At 44.4% G+C, this 24,665-nt stretch overlaps 1 protein-coding gene across 6 annotated transcripts in view; it reads right to left on the bottom strand.

Moving 5' to 3' along the window:
• The window catches only part of LOC124179767 (agrin-like), a 290,835-nt gene that overhangs the window by 7,698 nt on the left and 258,472 nt on the right, over positions 1-24,665 (bottom strand). For 3 of the 6 annotated variants that reach the window (XM_046564486.1, XM_046564485.1, XM_046564483.1), the window contains 12 exons: positions 16,768-17,004; positions 10,221-10,436; positions 9,857-10,098; positions 8,873-9,059; positions 6,240-6,337; positions 4,062-4,176; positions 3,129-3,365; positions 2,622-2,915; positions 1,954-2,103; positions 1,581-1,841; positions 1,249-1,395; positions 875-1,111 (listed from right to left, as the gene is read on the bottom strand). In XM_046564486.1, the coding sequence (XP_046420442.1) occupies positions 875-1,111; positions 1,249-1,395; positions 1,581-1,841; positions 1,954-2,103; positions 2,622-2,915; positions 3,129-3,365; positions 4,062-4,176; positions 6,240-6,337; positions 8,873-9,059; positions 9,857-10,098; positions 10,221-10,436; positions 16,768-17,004 (2,421 nt within the window). Of the gene's footprint in view, positions 1-874; positions 1,112-1,248; positions 1,396-1,580; positions 1,842-1,953; positions 2,104-2,621; positions 2,916-3,128; positions 3,366-4,061; positions 4,177-6,239; positions 6,338-8,872; positions 9,060-9,856; positions 10,099-10,220; positions 10,437-16,767; positions 17,005-18,062; positions 18,228-24,665 lie in introns of those variants that run through there. The other 3 variants (XM_046564489.1, XM_046564487.1, XM_046564488.1) reach the window with 3 other exon arrangements.

Raw genomic sequence — 24,665 nt, forward strand, 5'->3', positions numbered from 1 at the left:
GAAGCGAACGGGAACGAAACAGTGGCAATAGAAAATAACCAAGGCAAAGAATCTCCTCGCAATTCGAACTGCGGATTTCTCTTATAAATACATATATATATACATATATATATATATATATGTATCTTTTTTTTTTTTTTTTTTATTTTCGCTCGGGTCAGAAGCTCCCGTCGCTTTATATCGGCAAATTTTACTCGTTATTTATTTACACAACCGAGTCTATTATTAGGTAACGACTTTTTACCCGAGAAACTTTTCATCACGTTGTAGACGTTGTTATTCCTCCTTTCAACGGATGTATTCTGTAATATTTCCTCCATTCGTTTCGTTTTAATTTTCATTTCTTTCACAGAAACAAGTTTGGTTCGTTTATAATAATAATAACAACAACAACAACAACAACAACAACAACAAAAATAATAATAATGAATCTCGGTACGGCAGGTCGAGGATCGAGGTAAATTCATACATTATTTTGTGTTAAAAATTAGCGAGCGTTTATTGGTCTGGATATGATTATACAAACGTACGGTTAAACATGGATCACTCGAGTACTTCTCTCGCGATATGAATAATATATAGGTGATATATATATATATACATATATACTATCACATCGCGCCCACATAATATCGAACTCCCTGCTATTCTATAGGTATGTGTATATACATATACATATACTCACAGTAAACACGACAATTCTGTTGAAATTTTTCTTTCCTAACACATAGAGCATGTATACGATTTAGTTGTTTTCTAGTTCGAGACATTGAGAAAAAACGCCGAAGAGGTCGCATGTTTTTTTTTTTTTTGTTTTGTTAGTAGTGGAGGATGTAGGGACCGGATCGGTAGGGGTTTCTTTCCGTGAACACACCTCGACAGTGGCCGAATGCCTGGGTAACGACGTCGGCCTGATGCCGACAGGCGTAGAGACGGAGTTCGCACTCGTTGTCGTAGGTCTGACCGTCGCTTCCGCAAACCGGAACCGTCGGCACGTCGGTGGGACAAGAAGATGGACAGACGCAATGCGGTCCACCGATCTCCGAGCAATGGCCGCCCGAGTAACACTCCAGTTCCTCGCAAGATTGAGGCAGCGGCGGAATCGTGTCGGCTAAGATATACGAATTAGTTTCTTAGAGGCGTCGATTTTCATTCGAGAAATGAATCCGGTTTGTTAAATTAAAACTGCTGCACGAATCTCTCGACGTTTTTCAATACTCACTAACGATTTACCGGTTTCTGCAATACCTGAATAACACCCGGTCAACGTCAAGACCTTGTTGTGATCCGTGCATATCGTGCATTTTTGTCCCTGAATTTCGGGCTTGCAGACACAGCGACCCGTCATCTGTTCGCAGTCTTCTCTCACGGAGCCGAAGAGCGAGCAGCCGCACGCTGAAATGAGAAGTGAGAATTGCAATTTCGATGTTTGAACAAGATGCTTCCGAGCTCCTCGGAGTTATCCTCAGGTACTTTCAAGCACTTTGCTACGACCCGAGATCGAAAATTCAAAGGTCAAGCTTCGAGATCAGAGATATCAGGGCTTGGATAACGAGACACTCCGAAGAGACGTTTCTTACGAATGCATCCGGGGTGTCCCTCGCTGATTTTGGGCAATCCCCAGTAGCCGGGCATGCATCGGTCGCACTTTACGCCCCCGACGCCAGGCTTGCACTCGCATTGTCCAGTTTCGGGGCTGCAAGTGTCGGCGATGCTTCCGAGTCTGTTGCACCCACAGAGGCTGGGACATCCGGCCCCGTCCGGACCAAGAGCGGCGGTTTTTCCGTCCGGACAGCAGCCGTGCCAAGAGTCGGAACATTTCTGTACCTGGACACCGGGACCTGGAGAACAGGAAAAAGGAAAACGGTTCGTCTCGCGTTTTGCTCGGGTCTGGGAAGTCGCGTCTCGGCGCTAATTTTCTCGAGCTGAAACGATTCATCCCCCCTTTCTTACCTTTTTTGCAACACCGTGCGAACCGCGTGGTCTGATGACAGTAACTCATGCTCGGACAGTCTCTGCGCTGAGGACCGCTACCGCAGTCGTATTCACGACCCTCGGAATCGACCAGCGGAGCGTCTCCGTTGCAGGGGCGAATCTCCATGCCTGATTTTCGGAGAGATAAATTCTTAATTGATGGACAATCATTTTCTCGGTGCATGTGTGTAATGGAGACAAGCTGAGATGTAGACTAGAAGATATACTCGTGATACGAGGCACTCGCACCTTAGGGTGTACAGAGCAAAGGGAGAACACGATCATCACGATCGACTGTCGAAAATTTATTAATCAACAACGGCATTGAAATTCCATGAAATGCACTCAGCGTTAGATGAATTCGACGTCTGTGTGTCTACCGTGTATATATGATCGCGTTCTTCCCATAGGTACGTCGTGTTCTCGATACATGTGTTTGATTACGAAGCTAGTCCCCGTCACGTGCAACATACCCATGCGTCTACATTTCACCGAATACTGAATGTGATTGTGCGATACCGTGTAAGGGAGTAAAAGTTATTCGGTTAGTTAAGGATCATGCGATAAATACGCCTGCGGCATGCTTGTATTACGTTAAGGGAAAAAGGGATGATACGAGAGGTAATTTATAAGCGGATTAATCGGACCTTGGCAAAGATCGAGGGGTCGAAGCCTGAGTTCCTGTTGCCTTTGACAGGCCTCCATTTTCATCGCGCATAGTGACGAGTAGGTCCTCAGATCGCTACCGCATATAGGTCTCATATTCTCGGCGGATATCGCGGCGCAGTCGAACCGGCAACTGCACCTCGGAAACCTGTCCGGACCAAGTTCGCAGGTCGCCTCAAAGTCGCAGTGGATGTCGCGGCAGGCCTCGCGTTCCTGGCTGTTTCCTCCGTCGAGGTTGGTGCTCAGTCGCGTGACGGGTGCCGTTGATATCGTTGCTAATTGCGATACGGGGCGTGTAGAAAACGGAATATAGACAGCGAGAAAGAGAGAGAGAGAGAGAGAGAGAGGGAGAAATGTTAGGCGATTAGTGAGGCGGGGTTAATCGCGAGCGTCAGCTGCCGCTTGATTGGTAATATCGGGGTCACGGGATGCTCTCTCTTTTGCGTAGCTCAACCTCGGGGGGGACGGATGAATCAATTTGAACTTACTGAGAGCCGCCACCGGTGACTTTTCCCCGCAATCACCGTAGAAGGTGACGTGAAGGGGCGGCAGGAGCGGGTCCCGATCGCAGGCCGATTTCTGTAGCTCGCACTCCGAGGGGTAGGTCTTCGCGTCGCTGCCGCAAACCGGTTCCCCGACGTCGTCGGGGGGACAGGATTCCGGACAGATGCAGCCGCCCCCGACGCATCGAGCCCCGTTCTCGCAGTGAATCCCCGCGCAAAGTGCTGGATGAATTAGTTATCGTGTCACCACCCTGTCTTTCCTCCTTCGTGTTCATTTCTTATTCATTTTTACCCCAGTTGTATTAATGCGTTTACGTTATACATAAGTTAGAGAGGAGGACTGCAACCACCGGCTGACGTTGTGTTACAGCTACTGCACCACGCATGTATATATAGACAATCGACACTTGTTGCGTGTTGGTAGAACAATATTTTCGCTAGGTTTGAAATCAAGTACCGGGGAATGAAAATTTTCCATTACGGCTCCGATGTCGGGTCGCAATCGATGCAAGCTTTCTAACCTATAGCCCGTATTTAATTTTAAAAGTCTTCCTTAACCATTTTCATCGCACTACATCGATTCCATGTGAAAATATTAACGCATCGCAGCTTGCAGTAAGTTGTTTCTACTCTTGTACTGGTACAATTTACCCGAAACCATTTGCTGACCATAGAGATCACGATAAGTTCTAGAGGCCGTATTGTTTCGGAGTCGTGCTCTTGTGTAATTTTATGTTCATTCTCAATTTTACTCCGAACACGTTAATTATCGGTGAGAGAAAGTTAGGAGATAACAAAAAAAAAAATTATCACGCAACGAGTGACGACGGAGTTAAATTGTGGCCTTGGGCTTGGTTAAGGCTTAAAGCTTAGCAATTCTCAACAATTTTCAGGGAGTTTGCATCTGTTTTTTCTTACCGCAGTCCCCTTTGTAGCTGACTACAATCAGCGTCTGCGAAGCGCAGGATGCCTTCTTCAAGGCGCACTCGCTGAAATACGTCACGCCGTCGGTACCGCAAACCGGCATCTCCACCTGGAATTACAGAAACAATCCGCATTAAGGATCAAAGGAGACCTCATGGGAATGTCGAGTTTCTCGTAAAATTCGAGTCAATTTCGATGGATGTTTGATGTTGAAAAAAATTGACAGACATACGCAAAGAAGAACCGGCTAATATTTCAATCGAAATTCGTAGATAGGAATTCCTTCTTTTTTTGTTTCGTTATTCTTGAAATTTATGTAAGAAGATAATAATAAAAAAATGGGTTAAACCAGAAAATGAACATTATTTGAAATCAATTCATTTCGTTGAATGAATACGGTAGCAGAATGGCGAAATTGACGATGTACGGATCAATCGATTATTTCCTCTTTTGTGCACAAAACTCGCCACCCAGGCATTGAATTATTTACTGGACAATTCACAGATCATTGTAATTATTGAAATGAAATATTTCGAGCTTTCCGCGTCGACGAAGGTAAATATATAATAAACATTAAACACGATAGAACAACGCGTTACGTATACGTATATAACGCGACGTTTCAATCACAGAAAAAAAAACCGTAGTAAAATCAAACGTTTTGCGCAATAGGATTAAAAAAATTAAATAAAAGCATTTGAGAAATGTTTGAAACGTTGCGAAAACTCGGCGAGAGAAATTCACCTACTTCCGACACATCAGACGCTTTGAGAATTGCATACTGCAGTTATACGGTGAAACGGCACGAAAGCGTAGCAACGTCACGTGTGTAGAGTTCGTAGTTGAACAAAACTGTCGATGTTCTAACGGGGGGAATATCCGCGCAGTTTAAAACGCTGCAATCTGCGGGATGCACCGTGGATCGAGTCGATGGCGAAGCCGCGTGACAATGGGGCTCAAAACAGGGAACAGAAGGGGATAAAAGGCGAAAGGAGAAGAGCGCGGTTTCTGTGGGTAAGGAAAAAGTAAAAGAAAAAAAAAAAAATGGCGAGTCTGGCGCCCTGCGGCTTGTTTTGCTCCTGCGGCCAGAACCGCGTCGCTTCGGCTGGATGCTGACTCGCCAGATCTCTCTCCTCCCCTTTCAGCTCCTGCCACGGTTCCCGACGTACCTTTTCCGCCGCTCTTTAGTTCCCCGCCCCATCGATTGGCATTACGGTGAAACCACGTAGCCGTCTATAGACCGGACAAATAGCGGTGTACAGCGAAATCGGACGCGGGCACGAGTACGAGGCGCTTAGGGAATCGTTTTCGCGACGTTCACGACTCCGCGCCTGCAGGACTGGGGGCGGCGATACTCGACGGGAATACGAGATGATTTACTCAGAGTTTTACACGGGCTTTGTCGACCCACAGCCTCGTTCGCCAACTCTCGCGTGTGCTCCTGCATCGCGAACAAATCGTCCGTTTTTCGTACAGGCGAAAAATTCACCAAAGGAATAATTTTTGTCTTCCCCGAACCTGCACATATCTCGCATCGACTAACCGCGCCGACGAACGCTGTATTTTTTTTTTTTTTTTCCTTCCTTTCAACGCTCAAGAAAATTGCAGGAGGATCTTGTTGCGGCTTCTTTATCCAACCGCTGCATGCATGCGACGCAAATTGCACGCAAGGACCGTTCAAAGCTCTGACAAAATTGACACCCTTAACCCGGTTCAAGTTCGTCCCACGATTCCAGTGGCTTTATTTCACTGTGAAATGATAGGCTTCGAGACTGTATCAGTGGTCCTGATTAAAATGCTTTTTACTTTCATTCGATCGTGTGAAAATCGTGAATTCAGATTCACCGTTTTGCGGTCAGATTTTTAATCGTCGCTGATCAAAATGCGTAATTTTTTTTTTTTGCATTCAAAAGTGTACTTTCACATCCAAACCGGTTCGATAGTATCAAAAATGGAAGACGATGTGAACGTTTTTTTTTTTTTTTTTTTCACTGTAAACAGACTTGAGAAACAAAAGTAAAACATTTTCACATTTTCTGGAAACCGAATCTCTTCGAATTCGCCATGGAGTAACTTGAAAAAGCACGTTAAGCAAGGAACGTTCCTAGAATTGTGAACCTCAGATTTTATCCGCGAAAAAAGTTGGGAGTTCAAGTTGAAATAAATTCTTACCGCATTGTCGCAATTCCATGGACAGACGCATCTGGCCTCTCCGCTGCTGTCGCTCTCGCATTCGGCGTAATGGTCGCATTTCTTATTCTCGCAGCCGTCTGGAACAGAGAGTATGAAAGAGAGAGAGACAGAGAATGAGTCGAGCGGAAGGGCGGTTTGATTAATCGAGTGAGCGAACAAACAACGAGCACAAGTGGGCAGGAAGGCGGATGTTTGAAGGGGCAAGACGGCGATATCGATTCTAGCTCGAGGATTAAGCCGACGGGTAGGCGGCACAGAGGGTGCGAAATTATCCCTCTACACAACCGCGGCAAAACGATCGTGTCACGCCGGGTGCATTTTGCTCGCACAGTTTGCACGAGATACACGATCGCGATGATCGGCTTTTTGCTATAAAACAGCGAAATTTGTCCCCGCGCAACGCGCCGCTTGATTGGATACATCCTGTTTTGCGTTATCGGTATCCCGGCTAGCTTTCCATCGGCTTTGTTATTAGCTCTGTGTACACGGTTTTCATCCCTTATCCAAAACCGATCGAGCCTTACGACCGGTCTATGCAAATATCGGTACACCAATGGTACACGGACAGGGTAAATAATCGTTCGCGATTCCGACTGGCCGGTACGATCCTCTGACGGGAAACGCGTCCGCTTCCGTCTGCCGAAAGTACAATACCGCGTAAAGAATGAGGAAATGTTCCACGTGTCGGGTCGGCTCTTGATGATCCCATCCTCGATCTACTCTACAGAGTTTCGCACGCGAAGCCTGCTACACTCAAAGGGTTTTGCCGGAAAACTAATGGACAGGAGGCGCGGCTCGTTGTCGGGTGAAAAAAAAGTTTTTGTAAAATGCGAGACTTTGAATGGAGAGGGGAAAATAAAGGAGAGCACTTCGGGCAACGTTTCGCAAAATCGATGTACAAGGGCTTGCAAGTATATTCCGTTGAAAAATTCCTCAGAGCAGCCTTCGCGTTGTTTCGTTCGAATCTTGAGGTCGATTATCCGTGTGACATGGATTAGAGCCCGTGAAATGTTGACCAATTTGCGTGATCGTGAAATAATGAATTATACATCGAGATCCTTGCGGGCGGAGATGATATCGGAACGATTTGAAATTGCATCGTCGCTTCGCGTGATCGAACTTGTATTTAGAATTCATTGAATTCCGTTGCGAATCTCGCAGACTGGATACTTGCACAGCACGCGATAACTCAAACAGATGCATAGATACAGCCACGGGTTCGACGCCTCGGGGGAATGCATACAGACTGCATTGCACAGGGTGCACACGGAGAGGGTGTCTCGTGATATGGATGAGACGCCGTACGTTTTCATCCTGGGTCTCTTGCAGCGATGCCTTGGAAAAGAAGGAGCAAAAAGTCGTGAATAACGCGGAAGCGAACGTGCGGAACGTCGGATTTTCGCATCTCGGGCACCGGGTTAAAGGGTTTCAAAATTCATCCCCCAAAGTGAATATTAGTAAAAAGAAAAAAAAAAAAAAAATAATAACCAAAAACATATAATAAAATAAAAGAGATTTATCGTCGCAAGAGGCTTACGGCACGTTTTTTTTTTTTTTTTTTTTTTTCTTTCTGACACAGCAAAATCGTCGAGTTTAGCCGGATGAAACATGCGACAGATTAAAGAAACATTCAAAAAATCCCTGCCGGATTGTCAACTAGAGCGAAAGAGAGAGAAAGAGAGACAACGTCGAAGCGCGTGCGCGTGTAATTTGCGTTGCAAATGAACCGTGGCTGCGGACGCCCGGCATGCTTTCACCGAAAGAGCCGGAGGGTGAATATACGCCAGAGAGTTAAATCGGTCAACCCTCGGCAAGCGGGATTTTCCCGGAGACGGACAGCCGGTCGACGACGGGTGTAATAATCGGGGTTGATTTTTTGCTTTGGGGGCTTGATAAATGTTCAGATTTCATTTTGCTTCGGCAGGGCGAAGATGAGAGCGAAGAGACGTGGAAGGCACAAGATATTACGTACAAGGTAGGTACGACGGATATGTACGCGAACGGCGAAAAGCTCTCTCCACTACCGCCGCCATCCCGATTCAACAATAGAATTTTGCTTTATTATTTCCCTCGCCAAGGAATGGGATCCCCGCTATGCGGAAGAACCCACGGTGCCGTATTTACAATACCGTCATCCTCTCTCTTTCACTCATTACGCTTCACGATCTGTCCTTCTGCATTCGGGGTATCCCTACAATACCCGCCCCGTTGGGTTTCGAATTAATTAAGGAGCGGCGGAGGAGATTTTCAGGAAACCGTATAATATAACGTACATTTTTTACTAAAAAAGACAAACAAAACGAGATAGAAAAAAAATAAAAAAAAAAAAATAAAAAAAAAACGCAATCCGCCAGACGAACCTTGAAAGGAAAGAGAAAAAAATGGACGAATTTACGGGCACTGTTTTTCACATAACTGTGCAGCTGTATGCATAGATCTATTATACGTCGGAGGTTCTTGCTGAATCGCAAGGTATTCCCGACATGCTAGACTTTCTTGATCATTCAGGACTGATCGTAAAAAGGACGAACTAGTTTCGCGAGTCCGCGAGCATTATTGTACCTGTACCTTTATACGTCTATACACTGCGTACGTATATGTATGATACTTACTGCACAATCCTGTATAGAGAACTCGGATTTCTCTCCGATGTTGACAGGCCTCGAGGCGAAGTTTGCACTCGTTGCCATAACTGATACCGTCATCGCCGCAGACAGGGTGAAACTCGGCCGAGCAAGTGGGACACTCGCAGACCGCGTTATCTCCGTTTTCAGCGCAAACAGCGCCCCATTGACAAACCTGGAAATTTCAAGATACATGCGCCGACATTAGTCGGAATATCACGAGATGCACTTCGATTTCTAACTACGTTTCGAAATCGGTGAAGTTAACTTTGCTCTCAGGAGCAAGCGATCAACGCCGTTGCATCATCGACTCGAACACGGCGAAAGACATTGATCGTTAAGTCGACGCGCCGTCGGAAAAGTTTTCACGACAAGAAAGATTATAACTGACTCTTGAACGGACAATTTCCCGAGTTTCATCCCTGTCTTCTTGTTACTCCGACTTTCGAGGATATGATGCTGCACGATGACGCGGAATGGGGAAAAACAGAGAGAGAACCGTCTGTCGGAGGGTCTCAGAGAGCGTTTGAAAGGCGTAAAGACGGGCTTAAAGCGACTCGGGATGAATCGGCGGGACAGTCTGAATCAAAAGTTAAGAATAGAGCGGTAACGGCTTGAAGAATCTCGAGGAATGCTATTTGTCGACAAACATTGAAAAAGTACCAGAGCTTGTTAATTTTTCAAGGTCCCAACTACGAAGCCTCCCCTCAACTTGTCGACAACTAATCAAACATCCTGTTATATTCGATTTGCTTGAGATTCAGTTTCATCAAACCGCGAGAGGGATGTTTTTTTAAACTCTCTTAATTTTCCTCCGCGTTTTCAAACTTTCGATTCAGACGGTCCGAAGGTTGTCCATCCTGAAAAGTGGCGCAAAGAAAACTTCCGTAAGCCGCAGCAGGTATTCATCAGTGGAATAATAAAGAGAGTTTTTGCGTTACCGGATGCTGGAAGGCCTCCCTTCTTACCCACCTTCTCCGAACAAGGTCCCCTAGAGCCACAGGCGCCAGTGTAGGCCAGCTCGATGCTAGTCTTGGTGATGCACGCCTGACGTTTCATCTCGCAAAGGGATGTGTAAGTAGATCCGCCCCTGGCACAGACGGGCCTCATTACCGGCTGACATTCCGGGCCGCATTCGCACGTAGCGATTCCGTAACGGTTGATGGCGCACTGCTGATAAGACCCGCATTTCGCATCGTCGCACGGATTGCTTCCTGCTCGAGTGACAAAATAAATCCCCCCGTCCCCCCTTCCCGTATGAAAAGACCTTTTCCTTTGCGGTAGAAAATCAGTCGATCACCGCGTCGTAACGCGCATGTATTATGTATGTACTCACCGGAGCTGCAAGCGCCCAGGTAAATCTTCCTCAGCGGTAACCTGGACCGACAGGCTTCCTGACGAAGGCTGCACTCGTTCGAATAAGTTTTTCCGTCGCTTCCGCAAACCGGGGAAAACTCGAGGCCGCACTGTTCTCCGCACCGGCAAACCGGCTGCCTCGAACTGTCCAGCTGACAAACTTCCGGCTCGACGCACTCAACCCCGGCACAGGGATCTGAAAAGACGTTTCTCATCATTTTTAACCATGTATGAGTAGAGTTGCGAGGAGATAAAGATTCTGTTTACAGATTCCTGCACCGACCGTTTACCGACACTATTAGAACGTTCTGGAAGTGCGCCAGAGTGGGGATATTCCCTCACTCTCGAACGTTCCAGTGCTGTCGGTAAGAAGTCGGTGCAGGAATCTGTATTCGAAACTCGCCCTACTACCCTACATGCATGAAATTAACACGCGAGGAGAGAGAGAGACGGAGAGAGAAACGCCCCGCATTTCGGCGCTGAATTTCGTTTCCTCCGTATTCAATGTATAATTACACGATCGAAGGAAGAAAATGCAGGCAACAGGATACGAGGGAAAGAATAAAGAAGAACAAACATCGAAAGAGGTGTACAATACAAGGGGAGTGAGACGCGTTTAGGGTAATGTTGCGTGCAGTAAAACGTGCCGCGAAGAGCGCGTGCAGGGGGTGGTTTTATTCCGAGGCTCGTTGTAGGGGAAGGAAATTTTCGAAACAAATGAACCCTCCAGCAGCGGAATTCCATTATCCGTGTGATCTTGGCCACGGCGGCAAAATCCCGCGTTTTCTCCTCGATTTCGATGCGGATCATGGGGCGTCGCGACGCCGGGTAGAGGGAGAGTTTACCCGCTTCGCTGGACTGCAACTTAAGCTAACCCCCGGGAACACGGTTCCTCTTCCAGCGAAACTTGCCTCGTCGGCTAACCGGGCATGCGGAAACCGGAAACGGAACCAAACTTCCTTCCTGGACCCAACCTCGGTTGCTTTAGAATTTCGACCATCGAACCTTGGAAGAATTAGAAATGCACTCGACCCATTATTTCTTCTTCGTATGCTCCCTTCTACTTCCGCCGTGGGAGGTGCATTTTGCGAAAGAGAAACAAGACGAAAAAGAATTAAAAAAATAAAAAATCGCCTTTCAAAGCGGCGAGATCTCGAGCTTTTCGGTCCCTCGCCTTTGAAACGCTTTTATACAATCTTTTGTCGCCCCGAAGTTACGCGAGACGAAAGAAAAATCGCGCGCACAGTCCTTTCACGCGGTGTATGTATAGTAATGTATACGTATGTATGGTTATAATGTACATATGTAAGTGGAAAGGAAAACGAGAAAGTACCTACGTTTTAGGAGGCGAAAAATTCTCACGGGATATTTTTACAAAAACCAAAAAAAAAAAAAAATAAATAAATTGGTAAACTCAATGAACGTGCAGAGGATTGCAGAGAACGATGGAAAAGAAAAAATAACACTAGGTAAGGGAATCGGAAAAGAATTATAGTTAACTTTGTTGTTACATTTTCGTACAGATACATTCTCTCTTACACGTGTATTATAATATATTATACCTATATACGCGAGAGTATCCGAGTAACTGATTTTGCCCTTCGCGTTCAGAATGATCCGAGGCTTTCAAGTTGTTTTTTTCTTCTGTTTAAAATTCTCCGAACGACGCTGAAGGCGATTGTTTTAAAGTTCGACGAAGCAAGACGCGATTGCCGAGCTTTTTCCTTCCCCTGCAGGATCTCCCGGCATCCCAGCTTATACAGCTATTCCCGCATAATCTTTCAAGTTTATACTCATCCCTGCAAGTTTTTATCCCTTATTCGTGCAAGCCTGCAGTTTCTTGTAGCATTTCTAAATATTTTCATCAAGAGCCTCGATTTTGCTAACGCTTAATTTTTATTTCCAGTCTTATTTCGAAGTCCTTCGTGTACTCGCAGGTTCAACCCCGTTGCTATAAATGTAGCATATAGGTATACGTATGCATGTACATAGCGCGGTGTAAGAGAAGTGAATTATTCGAAGCACACTTCATGCGGAGGTTTCAACGTTTTCGTCGGACAGATTCACGCTAGACTCCGATGTTATATTGCACGGAAATTCCACGCCTTTGATGTTCCCTTAGCGAAGACACGCCTTTCACTACCGTCGCGTAAAACAGCATAAACTCGGTACGATTAATAAGTAATCCTAGTTCAGCAGCTATCCAGCCTATGCGAGACATTCGTCAGCGGTTCTGAATTACTGGAAAAGCCTTTAATAATGATTCCCTGGCACTTTATGTCTCAATGCCATCTTATTAATAACGACGTATCGCCCGTTTATAACAGTTTGGAAAAGAGAATTTATAATTGCCGCACAGAGAAATTATTTCATCAGTAGTTGGAAATTTTAAATTGAAGCAGATTGAGTTGGAACTTGTTTAAAAAATAAACGGGAAAAAGTTGAGGGATCGTCGATTTAGATAAAGAAACTTCAGGTGTAATTATAATTTTCAAAATCTGAGATCGTTGCATTGGTCTCTTTTTTGTTGGTACCAAAATCGTTGATATATGCGTAAAAATTGAAGGGTGAAAAATGGAAAAAACATTACTTGCAGGAATTTTTAATGGTTTTTCAAGCAAAAAGAAAATTCTTGTATATTCCTATGTCATATTCCTATTCATAATTTCACATTATGTATCAATGAAATAAATCGAGAGTCTTTGCCGAAGTTCTATGCACAAAAGTAACGCACCTCGGAAGTTTGCCCCTGCATTCGTTCCTTTATTACACAGGGAACCGCTGCAACAAGACCCAAGTCGGTCGTATCGTAAAACCCGAATTTAACGACTGTAAACGAAGAAGCGTATAAAGACACGGCGTTTCGTCGCGAAGAAACTTACGCCGTAGAAAGTATAGCGGAGGAACGGTTTCTTCCGTAACAACAGTTGTGAGACGGTAAGATCGCACTGCAGTTGGCTGAAGGAATCGTTGATACAATCAAACACTCGTTTTTCCTCGCCTGTTTCCACCCGTTTTTTTCATAATAAACTGAATCTTCCTACTGTGCATACAGCCGGCGTCTTGGGAGTAACGACAGAACCGCCTTTAACAGCACTTCGGGCACTTGCGTCTTTACTGTTCCGCAGTCTCTTGAGCAGAGTGAAGTTCGAACAATTCCACGGTGCCTGTATAATGTAAATTACCGGAGTCGGTGACAATTCCCGGTTAATTATTCCCATCGTCCGTAAAAAGATGGAATGAGACGAAAAAAATTGGCGGCGACATACTTCCGACTTGTTTCCGCTTCGGGCGCCGCACCGGAAAGCTTGATCGAATTTCGAGAGAACGGGGCGCGAACTCAGAGAGGTGGGAAAATTTAGTTGAGACAATTTTACCCGGTGCATATATATAACCGCTTTGTCCTTATTTCGGAACGTTCAGGCGTGAGAGGGAACCGCCTTAAGTCTCTTGCGAAAAAGTTACTCCGCATCCAGTCTCTCGGTTCTCTCTTCATCCGCTTCCTTGAGGAGAAATAAAGGGAGGCGAACGGATTCGTTTTCAATTTGAATCGCGCACCCGATTCTCCTCCTCCGTACAGGGAATCCAAAGTATTCTATATTATATCCGCTGGCTGTGAAACCAACGCGAAGAATGCTAAAACTTTGAAAACTTTTTAGCTAATTTGATTTATCGGGTATGGAAAAACGTCATGGCGCGAATATCAAGGGAAACCTGCCACCAGCTCCCATCTTTCCAACGATATCTTATCGCGAGAAATTTATTATCGACTCTCTTTTAGCGACGGTGAAACGATCCCGCGTTATACCGGCTCTTGATTGATGAACGGCATTGTTGGATCGTCTTTCAATTCCCCCGGTTTCGAATAAATGCTTCACCGCCTCTCCTTTTCCTGCCGCAAAGCGGCGGCATACCGCGTTGAATAATTCGTAGGTATATAATGTACATATACATATATATATATATATATACACGCGTATACACGTATACATAGATATGTCTGTAATATAATTTACGAGAATATGACTCTGCTTTACTTGGAATTATTGATCGATCATACGCCCTGTTGAATTCTAGATTCATAACGCTCTGGAAAGAAAAAAAAAAAAAAAAATACAACCTCGAAAGATTTCGATATCAAGTGTACGCGGAACGATTTGTCAAATGCGTGTCTGCCCAGGAAATAACGTTTACAGAAGGTATCGTAATTCTTTCGAACATGCTTGCGGATGGTTGAAAAATGCAAAGAAATCGGAACTGCGGTGCAACATTGACGGGAATTTGTCGTTTTATTTTTTATTCCAAAGTAACCGTGTCTCTTTCTTCGAAGTGAACTCACCGTGGTTCGAAAATTCCGCCAGAAGATGGCCGGGTGAAGAAACTTTTCTGAATGTAATAAAATATTAACGCGTCAATATTAGGTCCGACTCTGGAGAAATAAGGTTATATATCTACGGTGTTTTGTTTTTCCCTCGTACTTTTACCTATAGATGCACCCTCCGAGCGATACGAGGATGTCGCGGCGAGGTGAGAAAGATAAATGATAGTACGAAAGCGAATGAATGACCGAGTGTGTTGGTAAATTGGCAAAAACAAAAAAAAAAAAAAAAGAAAAACCACGGTTATACCTGCTGTTCGGTAATTACCTGCCATAGGCGATAAACGACCGCTCATTAAAGAATTCCTATCCCTTGCGCCGATCCGCTTTGACCCGGATGAATCCCGAATGCAGATGTCGAAAGGGTTGTTAGCTACACGCCTTGTGCTTCCGCCTCGCAGAGGGACTGTCGGGGAATATTTAACCAACTCATTAACAGCTAGTTTCACCCAAGTCTGGTACACGAACCCGGACGCTTTCCGGAACCGGAAGGGAAAGGGGCCAGCGAGGGAGAAAGAGCAAGGGAGCGGGGGGAGGGGGTGGGGGTGGGGGGGGGGGGTGGGTAGGAAGGACGACTTACTTAATCCTGAGTAAACAGCACTTTCCTACAACCTGCAGCCTGATCAAACATTTGTCCCCACTACCCGCCTGATTAAACGCAAGGCTGTAGCCTAGCGCTAAGTTTGTCGGCGCTGCCGCTGCTGCTGCATCGGCAGCGAAGCGACTCGGATGCAACGGTGCATTGACGTGCGGAGAGAGAGAGATAGAGAGATGGAGAGAGAGAGATAGAGAGAGAGAGAGAGAGAGGGGGGGGGGGGGAGAGGGAGAAAGAGAGACTGCGAATCGTCTATACATCAAGGTTTCCGGCTGACTGCACTCGGACTCACGTCACTGGCTCGTGCCGCTAATTTATCATTGTCTCTCTATGTTTGGGGTTGGTTGGATGGTTGGTTATACGCACGTGACGCGGAGATATCGCGTTATGCACGCGAGTTCTACCTTACGCTCCACACGAGCTAGCTAACCAACCGCGTTTTTGGGGGTGACCAGAAAACCCGCGGCTAGAGTCCAGCTGTTCGCCACCGGAACCGCTGACGTGTGTTATTAGTTTATTCGTTTGTCAAGTTCCGATACGGGCGCTTTTGTTTTTAACGCTTTGTACTTTGTGCCTACGGCAATAAATTTTTGATCGGGAATTCGAAATTCTGAACACAATTTTTTTTCGTTGTTTTTCTCAGTTCTCGAATTCTGTGAATAAGTTTTGTACATATGATATTGTTACGTGAGCGGGCGAAATAAATAATCGGGAGGATTCAAAAGGACTGGGGTGGTTTATTTGGGACAAAAGTGCAAGGAGACGTGTGTCGTTTTTAAAGTCCGTTCAAGGAATAATCCAGAAAGATCCTCGTTGATTTCAAGATACGATCGTTGTCCGGGAACATCAGATCTTCATTATGATTAATTAAATGAATACATGCATATTCGAAGGGGGAAACCGTAACACTACTATTAATAATATATGTATATGATAAATTCATACCTAAACGAAAAAAGATGTTCTCCTAGCAATTTCTGACGATCTGTTTCAAAATCGGCTCTATGGATCGAAGCATCGAGCTTTTTTACACAAGAAACACGTTAGCTCATATGTTTTTCCCCGATGACAGGTAGTGATATATAAATATCAAAAACGGAGGTTAGAGTAAAAAACGTGATAAAATTTACGAACAGGTTTCTGGTAAACAACAAGGCCCAAAGGCCTAGAAATTGGAGGATTTTCATTTCTTAGCGAGCATAAACAACAACGAAAACGTCTCGGTTAAATTCGGATCGAAATTTCAAGCATCGGTATATCGTACACAGTTACTCCGAGTCATATCGGGGGATTCAGAGATCGTATCAAGCCCTCGCGAATGACCCTAGACCCGAAACGTTCGGTCGGTTTCTAATTGCCATTGTCACAAGCCACTCCAGGGGATATTAAACTTTGCAAACGAACGTGCGATACAGTTATTCGCGCTGCATTGCGGGCACATAACACGGGGTCAGGATCAGAACGAGGATGTGGACGAGGACGCGGAGGTGAGAGCATTAATCGTCAATGCCTTCGGGGCGAGAGATTCGCCCGACAAAGCTCATTTCTACTCACCGCATTTGCCACGGAAAGCGACGGTGACGTTCAGCCCTTTGGTGCAGGCGAAACGGTTCAGCTCGCAGAGATTAGGGTAGTCGACCCCGTCGCTTCCGCAGACGGGAGAACCGCCCTCGTGGTCGCCGAGGCTCGGACAAGAGGTTGCGCACTCGCATTTAGCGTCGGAACCATTGCGAGTTCGAACGCACTGCGCTCCTTGCGAACAGTTGAGCTTCGTGCAGGGATCCTTCAGTTCTGGGAACAAAAAATTGTCGGAGACACATCAGGCTAATTCCACTCTAAAGTACAATCGTTGATGTTCGGGGGGATCGGATTGAACCACTAATTAGAATAGAACCAGAGACTGAGAGAGTCGAGTTCACCGCCAGAGGGGTCAGATTTGTTTTCCAATTAATTTAGACCGACTGTGCCCAAGAGCTCTCCCGATTTACTCGATACATCCCTCCGCTAATTAATTAGTCATATTAATGGTCGTCTCGATTATCCCGTCATTCGTTGCTCCCCCCATCGCTTTATGCGATACTACGAAAATCCCACTTCTGACACAAATTCAACGATTTCGTTGAGTCAAGACAACCCGCGAGTTCTCCGTGTTTCTCATTTTCAACCTAACCCCAATTACGACGCATCATTATTCACTCTCAGGAATAAAGTTATTCTGTTGGAAACAACTGATCGCAATAATTAACTAAACTAACGATTCGAATATCAATAGCCGTTTGTAAACCGTATTGAAAAAAAAATAAAATAAAATAAAAAACACCAACCGAATGTGCGGTTTTTATCTGATACGTCGCTATAGAAACACTTGACTAATCGAATTTTATAATATTCTTTTATTCTTTTTCGAAAAGTAAACAGCCAGGGACATTAATCAGCGAAGAGTTTGCTGCGAACTCTCGGAGTCTCTGCTGCATTTATTCGCCGTAGAAATATCAGCGAAGGTTGGAAACACTGGCACGTTTTTAATTACTAAGAAAGCCATTAGCCCGAGGTTCTATATTTAAATTGGCGGATAGACGACATATGCCTGCACATATTCTGACTTCGTAAATTTAATTGTATGAGGTACACATAGAGCTGGAAATGCCATCGCGAGTTTGATTAATTAATTAATTATTATTACAGCTTGATCCAATATCGAGTGTTTCACGGAGTTAAGCGGATTGCGTCAAATTGGCAAAGCAGATTTTATGCAGTTATGCGTCTCGGATCAGGTGGTAATGCAACTTCTCTGAGACGGAAAATACGATGGTGCGAATTATGTTCGTCAGGTGGCTTAGATATTATACCTTTTGGATAAATATAGCAGCAGCTCGACACGGCTATCGAAGTACAGATCAGGATAAACGTGTTCATTTCGGAGGTCTGTGTCTGTATACGATATTTTTTTTTTTTTTAACGTCGCAACGGATGAACGGTTACTCGAGGCTATTGCATTAAACTGAAATAAAGCTTCGTTCAACATCAAGGGTTTACACGGTACGGATTACGGCAAGCGGATAAAGGTGTAATTTAAACTGGTTAATTTAATTATCTCGTCATATTATACTATACGTTCCTGGCAGAGATATTTCGTTAAACACCCGTTACGTTCGGCGCGTTGCCCGATACGCACGTTAATTCGTACAGAATGCTTTTTCAAAATAAAAAAAAAAAAACATCCGTTTGATTACTGTTTGTTTTTACGATATAAGACGTTGTTGATGAAGTTTTGCGAATTTCAGACTGAGCTCCGCTTCAATAAAATAAAAATATAAATTTTATTAAGAACAAGATTCCCAATTTTATTTACAGTTTTATGATTTATAGTTTCAGGAACATTCTAGAATTTTTTCATCGAAATTATTAGCAAAATAGCGGCATGGTGCATATAAATAACGAACGACTCCGAAATCGAGGGCTTTCACAGCGTCGCATCTCCTGACATCACTGTCCAAGTTGTAACCGATAGAAAGAGAAAATGTTCGAGTTGAAAACATCTTTTTGAATTCGAGCTCAAAGCCCAAATGATGAGTTTTTGTTTTTTTTTTTTCTTTCAAATATACCCGATTACAAACAAAAATAAACATATTTGGGCCAAAAAATATCCAAAACAATTCTTACAAAAAAAATTTCGGGTATCGAATCTCAAAACTCTACCCACGATCTTGAATCGGTAAACGGTTTTTTAAAGATTTTGTCAAAGTTTCAAGTCAATCGGACAAACGTGCGCCACCGTTTTGTTATTAATTTCAATGAAAAAAATTCTACATCGTTCTTCAAATTATAAATAACAAAGTCCTCAAACTGAAATTGCTCGGAGGGATTTCATTTCCTTTGAAACAAAATAAAAAAAAATAAAAAAAAATTACAAACAGGTGTGATTTTAGACCGTTCAAGCTTGAACATGCAAAAGGAAACTTGGCTGGAGCTGCGCTCGGCTCTGCTTAACATGAAAACGACACGGTAGTCCTTGGGAGAGGGCGGTGGCCGGGGTGAAAGAATAATTAGCGAGGGTAGAAGGCAGAGGCCTCCAGAGATCAGAGGCAGCGGTCAGGGAGTCAGGCAGATTAGTGGTCAGACGTTAAGCGCTAAGTGACGCGAACCCCGGTGCCTGATTATCGGGCACGGCGGCTGACTGCAGCTCGGTTTTACTACCGAAACGCCAAGTGGCAGTTGTTGGGTGGGACCGCGGGCTGCCCTAGGACCTAAAAGTTAATTGACCACCCTGCAGGCGAAGGTTGGAAAGCACGGGGAGAGTCCGCCATTGGCGAAGGAACAAAGACGCGGGCTGTGGGGTAAAGTTTAGTACGAAAGGAAATAAGAAACTTTTGCCTACTTTTGTTATACCGTTATCTTCCTTTGTCAGCGCACGCCAACCTCGCGTTATAGAGGAATGACAATGGGGGATGTAATTAGCGGTTAAGATCGGTAATTAATAGGATGGAATTCAAGAGATTCGCCTCTCTGTGTAAGCTTAGTTCTGATTTTTTTTTTTTTTTTTTTTCTCTTCCTTTACCTTTTTTCCAACCTTTTTTTATACCCTGTTGCTTTGTTCCCTACTCATCCGTACTGCAATTAACAACCGCAATTAATTTCTTCGGCTGCCTGCGCACACCGACGCCTGTTCAAGACAAAAGTATTACTATCGTCGCGGCTTGTCCTCTGTACAAAAGAATGTTACGGAAAAAAGACTATTCGGTCAGGACGCTGAATGACGGATAAATTGACAATTTAAGTTAGACGTTACTCGAACTTGGAGCAGTTTGTATAATCAATTTTAATTGATTCGGTTAATTCCGTATTAAGACACTATTCAACACAATTTCAATGAACTATCGTTTAATTCAAGCCAATAATTTATTTGATTGAAATAGTTTCAAACAATCTTGACTCGTTAGAAGACGAATCGACTCTGAAATTTCAGTGATTCGAATTCCAGCTATTCTCTGACGGATCAGTCGTGTTTCAGTTCGCTTGAAAATCTTTTTTCACATCGCTTTGTCGTAATATCAGTTACAATTCAATCGAAAGAATGTGTAGTACATAAAAAATAGAAACAGTTTCGGTATTTCAAGATTGTCAAAAATCCAGGAAACCATCGTAAAGAAAAACATTATACTCGTATTTATCAAACCAGACTGCTTCAAATATCAATTTGAACAATATTTGACGCAAGTCTTGAGATTCCAATGTCGGATATTCTTTGGCAAGAAGTTTCGTCGCAGGCAGTGAAACCGCGGTTAAGCTTTGTCCGTTCCCTTCGGAGTGTCCCTTGAACGTGGTTCGAGATAATATATTATGAGAAAATGCACGTCGAGCACTCCACGCGTATATCGCTACGGTATTTGCCCCGGTTTTTCGTTCGCGGTTGGTGGGCGTGAACTTCGTTGCACATCCATGTAGGTGCATACAACGAACGTGCTTACAAGCCGCGGAGGACGGGCACCTATGAACTCGGCCCTTTTTCACCCTCCCCCTCCCCCACCCACCCCTTCAGGATGTCGACCGACCAAACGAACCCTGCATATACGCGCCGTTAAAAGCAGGCTGCACTGACAATTATGTCGTGAGGTAGTGCAGGCATTAAAAGCACAGAGGACCGACGCGAACGGGTTCGAAACTCGTCCGGAGTTCCATGAGGCTCTGCATTCGCGTACGCACGATAAACAGTTCATAAACCTCGCGTTTCGCCGCCCTATTTCTCTTGCAATAATTCGAAACGGTGAACTAACGCAGGCGGGTGCAGAATCATTTCAAAAAAATTCCGCCAACGAATTCTAGGTGTCGTTGATGTTCTTGTTTTCGTCGTAAATTTTTATACGGACAAAATACCGAGCGAGTTGAAACGATATTGCAGGGTGCGTTTTTTTTTTTTGTTTTATTTTTAGATATATCAGTTCCGGTATTTCTGTTTTTTTTTTTTTTTTTTATTTTGTAAATCCCGTAGGATCTGATCAGGTACGTATTACATTCTCGGCCAGTTTTGAATGAAATTTTAACGGCAATTCAACGACCGTCGGACTCATCGTACAAGGCACAGTTTTCTCGAAAAATTTGCGAAATCGTAATACATGGAAACCCGAAAATTGAACATTTTTTTAAATCGCATTGCGACTGTTATGATAAATTCTCTCATTTCACGTTATTCCACAGGTTTAATTCCATGTGAAATTTCGACGTTTAATTAATTCGGCGTCAATTCTGACTGACGGCTGTTACAACCGAATGAAAAAGGTTCCGGGAAAAATCAGTATTGAATATCACGGGGGTTGGTTTTTGGTCCGTCGATGTACGCCTCTCTGTTTACGTGCATCAATCGTAGTCGCGCAGGGCGAACGATGTGGTCGGATTTGGTCCTTGGTGTCTAGCTGAACGATGTATGCGATAGGAAGGCTAGTTTAAGCCGAGGGTGGGATTGCGTTGAGTTGAATTAGCGTTGGGTCAGGTGAGGTTAGTCTGGTGCTGCTTAGGTCTGACCCAATTTGGCAAAGAGCCATGGAAACAGCTACGCCTGTCCTTTCCCATTTCCCCTCTTTCTCCTTTCGTCTTCCATCGCCTGTCACCGCCTCAAGTTTCGTCAGTCTCGCAATAAGATCTAACAAAATTGAGTAAATCCTCCCAGCGAAATTCGATCACTTCGGGTATTCGTTTTAAAATCGATTTAAAATCGCAATTCACTTGTGTTCACTTTCAAAGTTGATTTATATTGAAAATGAAACGAAATCAGTAGCAATATTCTTGTTTCAAATTTTTGTAATCGATGTTATGTGCGCATCGACGAAATTTTACCGGGATAATGGAAGAATAATCGGTGAAAAATAATAAACGTTGAACAAAAGATAGAGAAGCGATTGGAGCAATAAAATTATTCAATTTTTCATTTACCAGGATTAAAATTTACCCAGCAAACGAACCTGAAAGTCTTGCACAATTCCACCTTTCTGTGCTATTATTCAACGTTGTTTACGCGGAGATCGGTAAAAAGCGATCCATACGAATGCGGGAGACCTTATTCCCCATTCCCCGGCTCCTAAGCCCGCCGTCGATTTTCTAGGGAAAAATTATTATACCGATTATCTGAGGAGCCGTTCATTTTGGGAACCAATTCACGAATGACTACGAATCACTGACGTTGATATCGAGGGATTGATTTTGATTTCCAATAATTTCCATGCATTCCAGGCGATTTTAGGTGATCTCCAGATCGGATAAAATCACAGAAAATCACAACAAGTAACTGAAAATCGATTAGAATGTTGTGAAATGATTCGAAGCAGAATTAAAATCACTTGGAGAACTATGAATCAACGAATGTAAACGATAAGGTACAAAAATCAATAGAATGTCAATAAATTGAAACTCATATTTGACGATTTCCACGATATATTCAGCTCAATTGTGTATAAATTTCAAGTGATCACGAATGACTTTCAATGAGTTGAGGTACCTCGATTGATTCCTGCTTAATCCATCTAACATATCAATCATGAAACTTCCTGTTAATTTACAATTAACTGTCCAACCGTTAAATTTATGACTTCCTCTAGCCAGCGAATGGTCCGCAGCCGGACCAAATCTTCCCGCTGTTCGAATTCTGGTCGAACTCGGTTACGCCAAACCCTCATCAAGTCTAGTCCAAAGACAGACCCTCAACCCTGCATTGCAGACAAACTTTCCGTCCAATGCCGGCTGGTTTGAACGAAACTTGCTCGGCGTTTAGAGCGTCACGGGGTCCTCTTGTCTCTGAAATTATCATCGGTACGAGGATAACGATTTCAACCCCCCCCCAAGGAGCAATTTTAAGTTAGTCGTTGTATAAACGACGCCTCGACACGAAGGCGCGCATGCATCAAATTCGTATAACAAACGTCCGTCCGGCGATGTCGTGTCTGACCTCAACAAGTTGTCGTACTTTAATACTTGTTTCGCTGCGCCCAGTTCGTGGACTTATCTTGTTCTCGTCGAGGGTCGGATTGTCCAACTGCTCGCTTGTCTCCGTACCGGGACGAAGGGTATCGTGTCGACGACGGACGCTGTTCACCTCTTATCTGACCCTCTCCCCCCTCTCCCGCCCTCCCCGTCCACTTAAATATCCAAAACGCGAAAAAACTCACACTCGCATGTCCACGACACCTCGGAACCTGCATTTATCTTTATGCTAATTTAAGCGTATTCCCACAAACCGCGAAGTCAGGTTCCCCCCCTTTTTTTCTTTCTCCTTTTCGATCACACGGATACGGATTTTTTAAACTGACGAACACGAACGTTGTATCGGTAATGATCAGCGATGAGCGAGTAATATTTCGTTCTGTATTGGAGTTTTCTCGTTTCTTCGAAGCAGAGAAAAAAAAAAAAAAAAAACATGTATGAGAAACTGTGAGAATACTTTTCACCAACCTTTGTTCGAGGTTAATGCTGTTGGAAAGCTTGCCGCGAGAGTTAAAGATCGTGAGATTCGATTGTTTGAGATTGAAATTGGTCACTTATGGATTCGGTATTGAGATATACATAATGGGTCGGGAGGTGGGTGGGGAGGGGGAGATAATTTTCAATCACATATTCCAAAGGCCATGCGACGGTGTGTTTTTCGGGGGACACCGGGAAGATCGAGTGGGTAGATTATGCGTAATATTAATAAAAGTTGAGAGTAGACGATTACGAAAGCTGGAGGGGGAATTTAATATCGTGAGATAATAATTCTCGATCGATAGTATACTTATATATATACATATGACGCTGTATATACGTGTAGGCGTCAGAGGGCGGCGCGTGGTCGCGTTGTTGAAAAGAAGTCGACGTTTAATCGAGTGGACGACTCGAGGATCGAGGCATCAAAGCGGGTCTCTTGTCTGACTTTTTGAAAAAGGAGAGATAAACGAAGAACAAAAAGCAAAAAAACAAGAAAACAAAAAAAAAAAAAAAAAAATAGGAATAAAGAAAACAACGACGCGGCGCCAGGAACAAAGTCCATTGTCTCGTCGGAATTGATTAGAGGGTCCGATCACCGATGATTGCCGAGTTGCCGCACTGACAGGCGTGACGCTCAAGCGTCGCGACGCCTGGTCCGCAAGGGGGTGACGAGTCACTTTAATATTGACAGGTCATGGGATGAAAGGGGGAAATCTTTGACCCGGATTCGTTGCCGTCTAAGAGACCCGAGGCGAGCACCCACGATTAAAGTTTAAGGGAAGATCGCGTCCTTCGGCCTCTCGCTTTGTCCCCTCTGATCGAGCAAAGAGAGCTTTCCCGATCCCACGTCCTTCCCGTCTCGTGGTCACTTATTCCTCATCTCGGCTGTGCTCTCGGACGTATGAATATTTACGACCCTTCAGTCCTCCGCGACGCTCCCGTCGAGGGTTTGAAACGAACAGTCTGAGACTCGGGATGCTCCCTTCGCCGCTGTTTCCGCT

Source organism: Neodiprion fabricii, chromosome 4, assembly GCF_021155785.1.
Source record: "Neodiprion fabricii isolate iyNeoFabr1 chromosome 4, iyNeoFabr1.1, whole genome shotgun sequence".
Taxonomy (NCBI): Eukaryota; Metazoa; Arthropoda; class Insecta; order Hymenoptera; family Diprionidae; genus Neodiprion; species Neodiprion fabricii.